This window comes from Hypanus sabinus, chromosome 6, assembly GCF_030144855.1.
Source record: "Hypanus sabinus isolate sHypSab1 chromosome 6, sHypSab1.hap1, whole genome shotgun sequence".
Classification (NCBI taxonomy): domain Eukaryota; kingdom Metazoa; phylum Chordata; class Chondrichthyes; order Myliobatiformes; family Dasyatidae; genus Hypanus; species Hypanus sabinus.
Window position 1 is genome coordinate 52,720,755 of NC_082711.1, and position 17,012 is coordinate 52,737,766.

Here is a 17,012-nt window from a genome sequence, read left to right on the forward strand (position 1 = left end):
TTCCCTTAAGGTTAACTTGCAGGTTGAGTTGGTAGTCAGGAAGACAGATGTAATATTAACAGTCATTTTGAGAGGTCTAGAATATAAAAGCTAGGCTGTAATGCTGAAGCATTATGAGGTGTTGTCAGACTACATTTGGAGTATTGTGAGCCATTTTGAGCCCCATATCTAAGAAAGAATGTACTGGCATTGGGGATGGTCCAGATGAGGTTTACAAGAATGAAAGGGTTAATGTATGAAAAACGTTTGATAGCTCTGAGCCTGTACTCGCTAGAGTTTAGAAGAATAAGAAGGATCTCAATGAAAATTATTGAATATTGAAAGGCCGAGATAGAGTGGATGTGTAGAGGATGTTTCCAATAGTGGGAGTGTCTAGGACCAAGGGGCAGAGCCTGAGAATAGAAGGGCATCCCTTTTGAACAAAGATGAGGAGGAATTTAGCCGGAGGGCAGTGAATCTGTAGAATTCATTGCAAACGATAGCCGTGGAGCCCAAGTCATTAGGAATATTTAAAGCAGTGGTTGAATAGGTTCTTGATTAGTAAGGGAGTCAAAGATTACAGGGATAAGGCAGGAGACTGGGGTTGGGAGGGAAAATAAATTAGTCATGGTCAAATGGCAAAGCAGGTTTGATGGGCTGAATGACGTAATTCTGTTTCTATATCTTATAAGAAGTGTTAGGTACTTGCTGTATTTACTACAATTGCTCTTCTAGTGTTTTATTTTCTCAAATGTTCTGAGTGGCTTGACGTCAAACTGAAATGTGAATATAAAACCTTAATCCCCACCCCTGCAATCATGTCTTTAGCCCTCACAGTGATCTTTTTTATTTCCTCTTGGCACACAGCCTTCAGTTCTTTTCTCCAGTCTCTGGATATGGTCTTTTGCTTAGGCTTTCTTTATAATTATCTCCTCAGAGCTCCTTGTTAAAATCATCTCAATTCTGCCTCCCACATTCATCTCAGCACCATTACAGTTCCTTTCTTCATTCCCAACCACAATCTCATTGGGTGCTCAGCAAATGATCAACTCTTACGCTATCCCTTAAATGCCAACTCAGTGCTCCCTCACAATAAGCTCCTCATCTGTACCCAGTGTGATCATTTCCCCAGCACCACCAAAATTGTTGTCTTCACAACCCAGTCACAAAAATCTTCTCATCCCCACCTTACAATCATCTCTTACCATAGTGATCCACTCAATATCTGTCCCATGATCATACTTCCTATCACTAAATGTCATTGCCTCACACGGATTCACAGTCAACTTTTAGCTCCCATTTCGTATCCTCTCTATTCTGGAGAGTAGACATGGTGGAGCAATGACCTTTATGGTCCAGTTGCACATATATGGCATTGCACGTCAGCGCGATGAAAAATTTCTGGCCCCAATTGTTTTCCAGGTGCTTTCATATACTGTACCTTAAGTTTATATGATTATTCTTTGGAGCTTCTGAAAATAATGTATGAAAATCTCGATTAAAGTGTAAAGTATTTTGTGAAATTAACAATACTGAAGTGAATAAAAGAAAAAGCTCATCTCAACTTTTGGCATTCAGGCAAGCATACTGTATCTTGCCAATTGAGAAAGTGTAGAAGTGTTTAGCTTCATCCTTATGCTATTTCTGTAGCCATGCCAGTACTTTACTATCATGAGCCTCACAAAAACAATTATTTGACAATTTATCAAATGCATTTTGACAGTCAAAATATGCTATATCCACAGCTTTGATTGCACGCTTAGTAATTTTCTAGATGAATCTTGAATAATTGAATAACTGAACATTTTACTTATGGTGAGAGCCTGTCATCTGGCTCCAAGAGTGGTTAAGATCTGAAGACTGGCATTGTAGGAATTAAGCTAAGGTTTGTAAATGGCTTTTGAGCATATGTATTTCTCCATTGTTCCCTGCTGATCAATATTCTTGACAGTCAGGAAAGTGAATTCATCGGCTGCACGTTACAGATGGAACAGTCCCTTGCAGTTAGGCGACTGAAATTGTAGCTCAGGTCCCAGTGATTTTTTTTTCTCTCTCAGATTCCTTTTGCATTTTTAAAGAAGGCACATATTACCTTGGTGTGAGTTTCTCACTCATCAGCATATAGTGCAGGTTAAGCTGTCATTATTAGAGTTGGATATAAATTACAGAATGTTAGTGTCTGGCTGCACCTTGTCAATTTAACTTTGTTTCTGTTTGGCATAAACAAGCTAAAAATGAGAACAGCAGGACAAAGTAACAAATCCTGAAAAGAAAAATAATACAACAAAGTAGAGGATCCTGTACTTTATTAATATGTTTGTAAAGAAGTTATTCTAAGAATATTTATTCATTAGGCAATAAGCAAACTGCTGGAGAAACTCGGTAGGTCAAGTAACATTTGTGGGGAGCGATTAATTGTCGAGGTTTCAGGTTGAAATCCTGCACGAGGACCAAGCGTGAAGAGTCAAAATGGCCAGTGCAATATGGAGAAGGGGAGTGGTAAGACACGACTCCAGGGATCGGTGGACTAAGTAAGATGACAAGCTGGATGTGTTAGGTAGGGGAGGGAAACTGGGTAGAGATGGGAGATAGTGACATAGCAATGGTGGTTATGATATAGAGAGAGTGGGCAAAACGTAGAAGCAAGTAGAATGAGGTGTGGTAGGAGAATGTGAAGGTTGGAGACAGCAGCTGGAGGGAGAGAAGCAGGAACACAAGGAACTACCAGTGCTGGATTCCGATAAGTAGAGGTGATAATGGGAACCATTGTACGGGGGAGTTGAATGGCAAATACTAGAACCAGAAGCAGGTGGTTAAGAGAGAGTGTTGTGGGCTAGAGGGAAACCTTTGGGTGAACTGTGAGTGTAGTAGGTGAATATTACTAGGAGATGGACTGGGATGAGAGGTGATGGTGGTGGGGATGGGCTGGTTTGAGGAAAAGGGAACAAAAATAGGGAATGGGAGGAGGAAGAGAGAAGGTGGAATGAACCTGCTGGAGGGGAAGGTGACCTGAAATTGTCAAGTTCAATGTTCATACCATTGGGTTGTAGACTACCAAGGCAGAATACGAGGTGTTGGTCCTTACCTTGACAGTGGAAATGTCAAGGATTGACAGGTCATTGTGGGAGTGGAAAGGGAAATTGAAATGACGTACAACTGGGAACTTGAGATGGCCACTTGGGGAGTGAGCATAGGTGCTTTGCAAAATAATTGTCCAATCTGTACTTGGTTTTGCTGATGTAATGGACAGGAGCAGTAGACCAGGTTGGCAGCCAGAGCTCTGTCTGGACTTTTATTGCATGGTGATTCCTGATCTGCTGAGTATTTGTAGCGTTCTCTGTTTTTATTTTAGATTTCCAGCATCTACCCTCTTTTGGTCAACACTCTCAATGGTTGAAGTTATACCTGGCAGAAAGGATGATGGTTATGTTTGTTGGGCAGGAGCAGATATCCTAGTGCTCAGTCATCCTGCAGGACTTCCTCAGAACTGTCCTGGGCCCAGTAATCTTCAGCGGGTTAATCAATGATTCTCCCTTCTATTGTAATGACAGAAATTAGGATGTTTGGCTGTTACACAATGTTGAATTGTTTGTGCAATTCCTCAGTACTTGGGTTTTTGTATTGCCCTCTGCAACTGGAATGTTGACTTCTTCATCGGGAGATCATTAGGAGTTTGAGGAGATTTGGTGTTACCAAAGGCTAACAAATTTCTGTAGACATACCATGGAGAGCATTCTGATCGGTTGCATCATAGTCTGGTATGGAGGCAGAATATTCGAAAAAGCAGCAGAGAGTTATAAACTTGTACTAGGTCTGTCATTGGTATTAACCTCCCAACATCAAGGATATCCTCAAAAAGTAATGCTTCGAAAAGGCTGCATCTATCTTTAAAGACCATTACCCCCGCCCCCCCATCACTCGGGACACAGGACGTGCCCTTTTTCTCATTGCTACCATCAAGGAGGAGGTACAAGAACCCGAAGACGCACACTCAATATTTAAGGAACAGCTTTTTTCCCCCTGCCACCAGATTTCTGAATGGTCTATGAACCCATGAATACTATCTTATTATTGTGCTCACCTTTGCACTCTTTTTAATATATTCTTCTTATTGTTTATAGTATTTTTTTTGTATTGCACTGGCTGCTACTGCAAACCAACACATTTTGTGACATGAAGAATGTTAGTGATAATAAATCTGATTCTGATACATTGTTCTTTATGGTGGGTCTAAATCCTGGAACCACCTACCCATCAATGTTGTAAGACTATGTTCTCCAAGGCTGCATTTCTTCAAGAGGGTGGCTCCTCACCATCTCCTTTTGTGCCAACTGGAATGGGTGATAAATGTTGCCAGTGATGCCAACTTTATAGTTACACGATGTAAAAAAAGGACGAGGAAACTGATACATTAGATGGAAAATTTAGTATCTATTTGTTTAGAGTCTGTAACTGTCTGTGTCCAAACTCTGATTTGTGTTTGTCAACTTGCCTTTTAATATTTTTATTCATATTTTTCTGTGGAATAATTCCTTGGAATATAAGAAGCTATGATCTCAGTTAATTTGCAAATGATTTACTTATTGGTATTCATGCTCTGTTTTAATGTCTGGCATGTTACTCAAATTTGCATATGCTGGTTTATGGTGGGTGCCATGGTGATGATTCCAACTCATGATGTTGGAGAATGTGTGCTCCTTACTGCCTTCTATTTAAGGAAGGCAGAAACAAAGGAAGAATGTATTAGAGTGAAAAAACGCACCATTAATCTTCAACTAATAGTAATAAGTAAATATGCGTAATAATAAATAATTAAATATGTAATGTCATAGTCAAATCAGCACAGAATAATTCCTCGAATTTAATGTGAGTACTGTCTTTTCAGTAGTCAAATGTTGCAAAGTGGAAAAAAGCAATTGTAATTTTTTTGTCTCTTTTCACAACTCCATATATCCCAGAGTGGAGGAAAGCTTTGTCCAAAAATTGGATTCCAATTTTTTTTGAGCACTGAACCATGATGCTGAAGTCCATTCAGTTTTCCTGCAAGCACTCACAAAACTGACTAAAAATGGCATTTGAAATTGCACTGAGTCATTTACTTTTAGAAACTTATTAAAATGAGACTTGCATGTTTTCAGATAGAGCTGCCAAGGAAGACCCAGGGCGACATAGTGCACATATAGCAGAACTTCTGCCGCACAGCACCAGCACCCTGATTCAGCCATGACCTCCAATGCTGTCTGTGTGCATGTTCCACTGTGATTTCAAGCTGTCTTCAGCAGATCTATTCTTTATATCTATTATAATTGTTCTGCACACTTAAACCTAAATTCTGTTGATTTCCCTTAAATGATCTGTCTGTAGAGCATGCAAAATATGGACTTGTGACAATAATATTCCAATTCCATGGGGTTGCCCCCACATCCTTCAACATGTAGGTTAGTATGTTACTATACTGCTATAAATTGTCTTGAGTGTGTGATGAGTGGTAGAATCTGGGGTGATTTGATAGAAGTACTGAGAAAAAATGGAAATCTGTAAACAAGTTGTTTCTCAGGTGTGATATTCACTACTCATTTGGGAAATGCAAAAATAAACTTAATGTCTTGATGTGCATACTATTCTAAACAGCAGCAGTGAGCCATTTTAGTAAATCTTTTGCTGATCTATTATGGCCGCTTGCGAGCTCTGAAGAGATTTGTTGCTCTCTCGGCTTTCTCAATTGAAAATTGGTGAAGCACATTGGTGTTAAGGATCAGAGTGTGATGGGGACAATTACTTATTTGCATTCTAATAGAAAACATCAAATAGGTTTTTTTATTGTATGCACAGCCAATATCTCCTCCCTCCGCTGTGCTAGGAAATCATTTGGCATGGCCTTGAACTACCCAGAGGCTGCAAATACGTCAGAGTGGTCCAGGTAGTAAATGGTTGCTCTGTTCTCTTTTGTGGGAATAGGCTCCCTGCAGATGGGCACAGGTTTGTCTCTGTTCTGTTGGTCCGTAACCCTCCTATGGTATTGGAGTACTGCCAGTGACATTACTGAGGCATGAGCTAAATTGGTAACTTGAGTTGGTTTATTATTGTCACATTTAACAAGGTACAGTGAAAAACCGATTTGCAAGCTTCCATACGGATCATTTCACCATGTTGGCACATCAAGGCAGTAAAAAGGAGAAAAAAGAACAATAACAGAATGCAGAATATTGTGTTACAGCTATAAAGAAAGTGTAGACAGACAATTCAGTGCAATGTCATAATGTGGTAAATTGTGAGGTCAAGAGTCCATCTGATCATACAAGGAGACTATCCAATAGTCTTACAACTGTGAAGTATAAGCTGTCCTTGAGCCTAGTAATATCAGGCTTTTGTATCTTCTGCTCAATGAGAGGGAGGAGAAGAGCAAATTCCTGCAGTGGGTGGGGTTTTTGATTATGCTGGCTGCTTTACAAAAATAGTGAGACTTGCAGACAGAGTCCATGGAAGTGGGATGTGTTCACAACTCTGCAAATTCTTGTGGTTGCAGGCAGTGTAGTTGCTCTGTGATATACCTGGATAGGTTGGTGCATTATAAAGATCACTGAGGTCAAAGGGGATATGCCAAGTTTATTTAGCCTTCTAAGGAAGTAGAAGTGTTGTAGCACTTTGTCAATGGAGTCAATGTGACTGGACTAGTAAAGGCTAATAATTATGATCACTCAAAGGAACTGCCTCCTACCAATCAGCCAATGCTCTAACCACGCCAATAACTTTCCTGTAATACTATGGGCTCTTAACTTGCTAAGCAGCCTCATCCATGGCACCATGTCAAAGGCCTTCTGAAAGTACAAATATACAACATCCACTGCCTCACTTTTATCTATCCTATGTGTACTCTCCTCTCAGAATTCCAGCAGGTTCATCAGGCAAGAGTTTCCCTTAAGGAAACCATGCTGACTTTGTCCTAACTTGTCCTGTATCACCAAGTACTCCATAACCTCATCCTTAACAATTAGCTTCAACATCTTCCCAACCACTGAGGTCAGGCTAACTGGCCTATAATTTCCTTTCTGCTGCCTACCTCCTTTCTTTAAGAGTGGGGTGACATTTGCAATTTTCCAGTCCCCTGGCACCATGCCAGAGTCCAATGATCTTTGAAAGATCTTTCCCAATACCTCAACAATCTCCATCACTACATCTTTCAGAACTCTCGGGTGCAACTCATCTGGTCTGGATGACTTGTATACCCTTGGGTTTTTCAGTTTTTTAAGCTCCTTCTCCCTTTTAATAGGAAATGCACTCACTTCTCTTCCCTCACACCCTTCAACACCAGGCACACTGATTATGAAGACTGATTCAAAATACACATTTAGTTCATCTGCCATCTCCTTGTCCCCCATTATTATTTGTCCTGCCTTATTTTCTAGCGGCCCTACATCCATTTTCACCCCTGTTTTATTTTTTACATACCTGAGAAAGCTTTTACTATTCACTTTGATATTGTTTGCTAGCTTGCTTTCAGATTTCATCTTTTCTCTCCTAATGACTCTTTTAGTTGCTCTCTGTAGGTTTTTAAAAGCTTCCCAAACCTCTGACTTTCTGCTAATTTTTGCTTTGTATGCCCTCTCTTTTGCTTTTACATTGGCTTTGACTTCCCTTGTCCACCATGGTTGTACTATTGTGCCATTTGAGTATTCCTTTGTTTTTGGAATGCATCTATCCTGCACTTTCCTCATTTTTATCCCCCCAGAAACTCGCTCCATTGATGTTCTGCTGTCACCCCTGCCAGCATCTCCTTCCAATTTACTTTGGCCAACTCCTCTCTTATTACACTGTAATTTCCCTTACTCCACTGAAATACTGCTAAGTCAGACTTTACTTTCTCCATATCATATTTAAAGTTGAACAATCTTATTGTGATCTCTGCCTCCTCAGGGTTCTTTTACCTTAAGCTCTCTAATCACCTTCAGTTCATTACATAACACCCAATTCAGTATAGTGGATCCTCTTGTAGGCTAAACGACAAACTGCTCTAAAAAGTCATCTTGTAGGCATTCAACAAACTCACTCTTTTGAGATCCATTTCCCAATTGACCTGCATGTTGAAATCTCCTATGACTATGATAATATTGTGCTTTTGACGTGTCTTTTTTATTTCTCATTGTAATCTGTTGTCCATGGCCCAGCCACTGTTGGGGAGACCTGCATATAACAGCCACCAGGGTCATTTTACCCTTGCAGCTTCTTAAACCAACCCGCAAGGATTCAACATCTTCAGATCCTATGTCACATCTTTCTACTGATTTGATGCCATTCTTTACCAGTAGAGCCACACCAACCCCTCAGCCTACCCTCCTGTCCCTCCGATACAACATGTAATTCTTGGATATTCAACTCCTAACTACAACCATCTTTCAGCCATGATTCAGTGATGGCTACAACATCATACCTGACAGTCTGTAAGAATGCAACAAGTTCATCCACCTTATTCCTTATACTCCATGCATTGAGGTATAACACTTTACTGTATTTGACAACCTTTTTGATTCTGCATCCCTAATGCACTGATAGTCAGCTTATTGGCTGCAACTAAGTCATATCATCTGCCTGCCCTTCCTGACAGTCTGGTTCCCATTCCCCTGCCAAATTAGTTTAAATCCTGCCCAGCAGCTCTAACAAACCTGCCCGTGAGAATATTGGTCCCCCTCAGGTTTAGGTGCAACCCATCGGTTTTGAACTGGTCATACATCCCCCAGTAGAGATCCCAATGATACAAAAACCTGAAGCTATGCCCCTTGAATCAGCTTCTCAACCACGCATTTATCTGCCAAATCATCCTGTTTCTACCATCACTGACGTGTGGCACAAGCAGCAATCCAGAGATTACCACCCAGAGGTTCTGTTTCCCATCTTTCTGCCGAGCACTCTAAATTCTCTCATCAGGACCTCTTTGCTTGCTCTCCCTATATCATTGGTACCGTTATGTACAAAGTCATCTGGCTGCTCTTCTTCCCCCTCCAAAGTGCTGTCGACATGATCTGACACGTCCCTGGCACTTGGGAGGCAACATACCGTCTGGGTGTCCCATTCATCCACAGAATCTCTTAGCTGTTCCCCTAACTATTGAGTCCCATATCACTACTGCTCCCCTCTTCACCACGGACATGTGCTCGGTGCCAGTAACACAGTCTCCATGACATTCCCCTGGGAGGTCATCCCTCACAACAGTATCAAAAATGGTATACTTATTATTGAGGGAAATGGCTGCAGGGGTGCACTGCGCTAACTGCCTATTTACATTTCCATTCTCCTGACGATCATCCAGCTACTCGCCTCCTGCACCTTCGGGGTGACTGCTTCACTGTAACTCTGATTGAATCCTCGGATCGATGCCCAGAATTTGGCGAAGTCTGGTGAAGTCAGACCTCGGCATCCAGAGGCCAAAGCTGAAGGCCGAAGTCCAGTCCTCGGCAAGTCTGGAGGTAAAAGCCCGAGGCTTGAAGTACGAAGGTAGAGGCCTGAAGGTCAGGAATGGCTCCTGTGGAAGGCAGAGACTCAATTTCTGCATGTCCAGGCATAGGACTGAAGTATGGAAGCCCAGTTTCAGAGAGTGCGGTGCCAAGTACTAGAGGCCTGGAGGTGCCCTGACTTGAAGTTAGAGGACCGTCTGTGTTTGTGTGTGGGTTTGTTGAGATGAGGAAGGTGTTTGTTCTGTTGTTGGTGGTGTCACTGCTTGTGTTGTGCTGCTGAACAGTGAAGGTATGCTATGTTGGCGCTGGAATGTGTGGCGACACTCGGGCTGCCCCCAGTGCATCTTTGAGTGTGTTGTTGTTAATGTAAACAACGAATTTCACTCCGTTTCAATGTACTGTATATGTGATAAATTTGAATCAGATTTGGGGAAAAAAAAGGAATTAGAACCAGAGGTCATAAGCTAAGGGTGAACGATTAAATGGTGAAGGGGAATCTGAGGGGGATTTTCTTCCCTCAGAGGGGTGAGAGTGTGGAATGAGCTGCCAGAGGAAATGGTGGGGGGTGGGTTTCATTTTAACATTTGAGAGAAATTTGGATAAGTATGTCGATAAGAGGGTGGTCAATGTGATGAAACAGAATTACAACTTGTCACAGCCTGGATAGGCCAAGTGGCCTGTTTCTGTGCTGTATTGATCTCCAACACTGCGACCGTAACAAATGCTTACGTATTGAGCAGGCGGAGGTCACTGGTCTTGGTCCTATCATGCACTATTTCACCCAGGAGTAATCACTTGGTTTGTCATGCTCTTGAGGAAGTTGATTTATGAATAAGTTGTGCTTAATGAAATGTGCCATGTGATCCAATTTATGCACCACTGCTGTGGAGAAATTGGATAGCCAAATAGTGCACAACGGAAGTGGGGCAATTGTGAGTAAGTAAATGATCAGATTTTTTTTTAATGATGTTGAATGGAGACAAGCAACACCCCACCTTTCAAATCTACTCATGGAGGAACTCAGCAGGCCAGGCAACATCTATGGAAAAAAAACAGCCGACGTTTCAGGCCGAGACCCTTCAGCAGGACTGGAGAGAAACAGATGAGTAGATTTAAAAGGTGAGGGAGGGGGGAGAGAAACACAAAATGATAGGTGACGCTGGGAGGGGGAGGGATGAGTTGCTCCCGGAGTGGCCTCCTGTACATCAGTGAGACCCAACATAGAATAGGAGACTATTTCACCTAGCACCTACACTCTGTCCACCAGAAGATGCGGGATCTCTCCGTGGCCACCCATTTTAATTCTAATTCTACTTCCCATTCCTGTTCCCATTCTGATTTCAATCCACAGGCATAATTTTATTCTGCAAAAATGATGCACATGTTCTTTTTGTGCATAACATATTTTATTAATTTTTGATTGCTACTCTGTCTTATTGTTTCAGCCATTACCCAAAGCAGCAATTCACCATAGTTGCTGATACACCAGAAAACCTCCGTTTGAAGCAACAGAGTGAACTGCAAAGTCAGGTAAGCTTGTCATGGTAAACTATTGTCTCTGGTGTGGCAATTCCCAATTGTTTGTTAGCTCAGAAGTCATGTATTTAAAATTCCATTTCTCCCATTTACAGTATGTTCAAAGATGAGCTGTAAATGCAAATTGATTTTCTTCCCTTCAGTTTTTTCATTTGCTGATTTTTCTATCAATTGAAATGATGTTATCACTGATATTATCTCAGTATAAATCAGTTGTAGGGTTGATACATGCCACACTTGGAGCAAATATTCCTGTGCTATGTATTTGAAACCATAAGAGAACCATTTGCTGCACATTTATTTTGTGTAGAGAGTGATTTAAGCCTGTGGCTATTAACTGAAACTAACCAACTCACACTATCAGACTGAAATAACCAGAGAACAGATTATCACTATGAATTGAAATCCACATATGATATAACTAAATGGTATGATGTTAAAAGGCTACCATCTTATTTTACATCAGTAACCGTTATTGAACTTATTTAAAATTGTATGTGTTACGTTGGATCAATTTTTTTTCAGGCCTGTGGCTATTAACTGAAACTAATCAACAGTATCGAACTGAAACAACTAGAGAACAGATTATCACTGTGACTTGAAATCCACATTTCATATAACAAAATGATATGATGTTAAAGGGCTTCCGTCTTATTTTGCATTAGTAACTCTCATCAAGCTTATTTAAAACTATGTGTTCTGTAAGATCAATTTCTTTTGTTTTCTTATTTTAAGTTAATTTATCTTTCAATTATCTCTTTCCAGAACTCTGTAAATCATTTACTTCTGTCTGATAACTAGGTTGGAAAGAAGTGCATTGTCTAATTTCCCCAAAAGTTCTTGCAGTTCTTGCAGCAAAGTACGCGAATGGTAGAGTATAAGTTGATCTCTCATTCATTCACCACTTTCCTTATTTAATCATCAGCTTTGAAATAAATAGGTTATGTACTGATTGTAAAGAACACTGTACAATCTTATCATTGAATAAGACAGATCTCTTATTGATTAAAGAAGTTAATTGTCTTTTAAGATTGGACAAATTGTTTTCATTGTGGAATGAAATTAATTGTCTTCCAGTTAAGCTATAGATTTGTTTGATGCAGTGTGCAAATAAGTTAGAATACTGTACTTTTACCATATAACTGATCATCTTAAAATTTTCACATCAGCTTTTTTTTTCTTGTGAAACTGCTTTGATTTCACTTCCAGTTCATTTGTGAACAGAAGCGCAAGATATCTATCTACTACACTCCTCGTTTTTAAATCAGGAAACAGAAATCCTTTTTTTTGCTACCTTTTTTCTAAAGGCAGTTTCACTTTCATCTGGAACTAGTTAGTTTCCAGTCTTGATTTGTGCATTTAGTTCTTTCTCGCTCCATATTTCTCAGCTATTTAATCTACTTCAGTAGTACTGCCCACAATGTTTGATCAAAGTTTGATTGTAGTCAAAACTTTGGGGCGACAAGGACCAACAGAAAATAATTAAACTGATTAAAAAAAACCTGAATGAGTGATGTGTGGAGCATCAAAGGATAATCATTAAAAGATTTTAAAAATCTGCAAGTACACCAATATTGATGCTTTTAATTTGGCTGAATTAAATGAGGTGAAACTATAAATTGACTTTGAAATAATGAATAATTGTGTTGTCTAACTTTCAGTTTTAATCATTCAAGGGATGTAGGCGTCACAGGCTGACTAAACCTATAATTGCCAATCCTTTGAGAGGATGGTGGTGTGTGCTGTCTTCTTTAACGGCAATCCTTGAGGTGCAGGAGTAGCTACAATGCTGTTATGAGGGAGTTCCGGGATTTTGAACCAGCACTGGTGAAGGCACAGTGAAATATTTCCAAGTGAAGTCACACCTCCATGTGATTGTGTGCCCGTTGTTGTGCTGTCCTTGTCATTCTAACTGGATTTGGAATGTTCTTTTTAAGGAATTTTGGTGATTTGTTGTCCATTCTTGGTACAATTGGTGCTACTATGTGTTGGTGGTGAATGGTTAATGGTGCTGGAAAAGGTGCCACAGAAGCAGGATTTATGGTGGTTGAGCTTCTTGAGCGATGTAGAAGCTTCACTCATCTAGGCAACTGGACAATATTCCGTCACACTTCTGATTTGAGCCTTGTAGATGGTGAATGGGCTTTGGGGAGTTAGGAAATGAGTTACTTGCTGCAGGGTTCATAGCCTCTGAACTGCTCTTGCTACTTGCCTGTTTCAAATTGGTTGAATTCTACTTTCATTAGTTAGGACTGGTAAAATACTGAATTAATGCAATAACAATCAGAATGAAGGCAAACATATTTAAACAGAGCATAAAACTTTGCAAATACAATTCTTTGAAGAAACTTTGTATCAACAGTACAGGACTAAAACACTTCTTCATTCACAGTTCAGAATAGAAACTACTCCCTGTGATTTATTCATTACATTTTAAAATGTATTAACTGTAGAAGAATTTCAAAAGGTAACTCCAGTTATTCATCTGCTTCATATTTTTAAAGAATTTTCAGTAATTTTGAAATCATAATATTTGCACAAGGGGGAAACTGTCTTTGCAGTTTGAGATGGCAACTGTTCCAACTAGTTTTCTATCCAAAATTCACTGCCGTTAAGTTTCTGCTCTTTGTTTGAGACTCTCCACTATCTGCCCGCTGAGCCCTTATGGGGAGCATTGATATGTGGTAAAATGAATACCCATGGCATTGGCCAGGTTCCCAGAAACTGAGCTTGCAGTGGTAACTTGGACAGATTCAAGTGAGATTTATCAATTATGAGTAGCTTAAAATTACACATTCAAGAAAAATTTTAGTGCTTGAAGGAAGGGAAATTAAGCAGCCCTGAAGCTGATAGGAGGGAAGAAAGTGAGGCTGAACTTGTGTCATTAATAAACTTGCAGGCTATACTGATCCATAAAGATCTTTGCAAGAAAAGCTTACTAAGTTGTTACTTGAAGACCTGCAGCCAACTTTTACTGAGACTAAACTCAAGAAATCTGCAGATGCTGCCTGGCCTGCTGTGTTCCACCAGCATTTTGTGTGTGGTGTTGTTTTACTGAGACTGTCCTTCACAACCTGGATCAATACGTTAATGTCATATGGAGGCTTGCATGCTTCAAGGACTCCAGCAGGCAGTGCAAGTTTGGCCACCCATGTTGGAATGGCTGTGGATGAGATGCCAGATGAATATTCAAGTCAAGTCAAGTCACTTTTATTGTCATTTCAACCATAACTGCTGGTACAGTACATAGTAAAAATGAGAACGTTTTTCAGGACCATGGTGTTCCAACCCCGACTCCTGAACGGACGGACGTGCGTCTACCCCTCCCAGGCCACACTTCATCATGAAGTAAGCTGACTTTTCAATAGGAGGGGTGGCTGGAAGTTAGAATTAGAAGTGTGAAGAGAAAAATCCTTCTGTACGAAACAACAACAATTGAGACTATGGAAATAACAGTTACTCTCACACAATGCAGGTCTCAGCAGGTCAGGCTGTATCTATGGAAGAGTACAGATGACATTTTGGGCTGAGACCCTTCGTCAGGACTGAAGAAAAGATGGTGTCTTATTTCCTCCAGTCCTGATGAAATGTTTCGGCCAGAAACGTCGACCATGCTAATTTCCATTGATGCTGATTGACTTGCTGAGGTGTGTGTGTGTGTGTGTGTGTGTGTGTGTGTGTGTGTGTGTGTGTGTGTGTGTGTGTGTGTGTGTGTGTGTGAGTTGGATTGCCAACATCTGCAGATTGTTTGTGAAATAACAGCTACTCTCAGCTTTGAAGTCATAGGTTCATTTCAGACAGCAGTGTTTGATGCATGTCTTCTAAAAACACTCTGTATGTGCTCTCACTCTGCTTTCAAACTGTGATCTCATCTCTACCTTACTCTCCCTCTTGCACTCCTTAACATTGAGGTTACCTCCAAAAATTCTGTCCATATTTCTTACATTACCCTTGAAATTATCATTTTCTGTTTTTTTCCCCTCAAAATGGTTCCAATGAAAGTTAAGTTTTCTGGAGTAATGGTACTTTACCTTTCTTAGTTTTACCATTTTCTAAGTACTGCCTTCCCCAGAGATTTCCCTTCATTATCTGCCGTAGGTAATGAAGGAAAGCCTTATTTGAATTCCCACATGTTTCGAGCCAGAACAATTTCCCTTAATAGCTTTTATTTTACATCTTTGTTTTACTTGCAATAATTCTCCAAAGTCTCTGCATTTTCTTCATTTGCTGGATGTGTACATCATTGCCAACACTCAAACTACTGGAGGAACCCAGCAGATCAGACAGCTTCTATGGAGGGAAATAAATAGTTGATGTTCTGGGCTGAGACCTTTCATCAGAACTGGAAAGGAAGGAGGCAGAAGCCAGAGTAGGAAGGTGGTGAAGGGGAAGGAGCACTTTGGTTGGTGATAGGTGAGACCAGGTGAGGGAGAGGGTTAGTGGCTGCAGGAAGGGAGGGTAATGTGAGAAACTGGGAGGTGGAAGGTGGAGAAGAAATGCTGAAGAAGAAGGAATTTGATGGGAGAGAAGAAAGAATTAAAGGGAAGGAGGTGGGGAACTAGGGAAAGGGTATGGGGAAGTCATGAGGGTGGGGTAGGAGAAGAGGTGGGGTGAGAGTGCCACGGGAATGGCTTCTAACATCATCCCTCCTCCCCTACCTCTACCTACTTTCCCTTTCACCTTGTCTCACCTATCACCTGCCAGCCTATATTTCTTCCCCTCTCCACCCCCACCTTATTTTGTCTTATGCTCTTTTCCTTTACAGTTCTGATGAAGGATCTCAGCTCTAAATGTCGCCTGTTTGATGCCCTCCATGGATGCTGTCCGATGTGCTGAGTTCCTCCAGAACTTTGTGCATGGTACTCAAGACTTCCAGCATCTGCAGAATCTCCTGTATCTCTGATCTGCTAACACTCAAATTGCCCTTGCAAAGCCAATGATGACACAAGAGACTGCAAATGCAAAGTCAAGCTCAACAGGTTGAGCAGAATCTCTAGGGAGCAGGAAATTGTTGATGTTTCTGGTCGAGATCCTACATCAGCTGTTTTTCTCTGCCTTTTTTAAACTTGAATGTCTCACTGCACTTCAGCAGGTAGATAGACAGAGTTCTCTACTATTTCCCGGATGTCTTCTCTATCTTCTATCAAGATGGATATAATTTATCTGTTGATTCCTCTAACCTTTCCTTATCCCCTACTTTATCCATAGGACACCAGCATTAGCTTTAACTGATCATTTCTTTTCTGCATGTTAAGAGGCTATTGCAGTCTGTATTCATGTTTCTTGCAAGGCCAGTGTGATATTCTACTTTTCCTTTTAAATCCCATTGTCCCCTTTTGAGTTCATTGGCTTAACTGCTTTTTTGGTAGCATTGTAAGCCTTGTCTGTTGATTTAATGATTCTTTGAACTTCTCTTTATAGTCACTTTTTCTGTTTTTGTTTTGTTAAATGGATGCAAACCATATATTTATTCTTTAAATGTTAGACATTGCTTGTTCACTTTCATATCTTTTAATGAAGTTTCCCAATCAGTGTAGTCATCTGATGCCTCATACCTTTAAAGTTCATGAAATAGTTACCATAAATTCACTGAGTGAATTACTGACAGATTTTAAAAAGATACTTAATGAATTCACTGATTCATTTCAAATAAGCCAACATGAGGCCAACATTGATTATAATATTCATTATCCCCCATGGGTAATCATAGTCCGAGTTGCTCGAAGAAAAGAATATTTGAAGATCAAGATTTCAAACTATACATAAAGCTTGCTGTCTTCTGGTCAGCAGTGATTATCATAATATGTTTTGGAAAAATTGATTACTTATGGTGATCACATCAAAGCATTGGATTCACTTAACACTACTGAGTTTATAGTGGAGTTGCTTCAGGAGGATTTTTGTCATTACTGCTTCAAGGTGATGTCATACTTAAGTCATATCTGTCACTCAATATCCCTCTACTTCCTTTGAAGTTTGCAGCATGTCATCTAAAACTTTGACAAGCTTCTATAGATATGTGGTAGACAGTATATCGAATAGTTGGAT

The 17,012-nt window shown here is 40.4% G+C and overlaps 1 protein-coding gene across 4 annotated transcripts in view; it reads left to right on the top strand.

Annotated features, from left to right (window-relative positions):
* LOC132395468 (LIM zinc-binding domain-containing Nebulette-like) overlaps positions 1-17,012 on the top strand; it is a 304,667-nt gene that overhangs the window by 136,644 nt on the left and 151,011 nt on the right. For all 4 annotated transcript variants that reach the window (XM_059972133.1, XM_059972132.1, XM_059972135.1 and 1 more), the window contains exon 3: positions 10,874-10,958. In XM_059972133.1, coding sequence (XP_059828116.1) covers positions 10,874-10,958 — 85 coding nt within the window. The remainder of the gene's footprint in view (positions 1-10,873; positions 10,959-17,012) is intronic.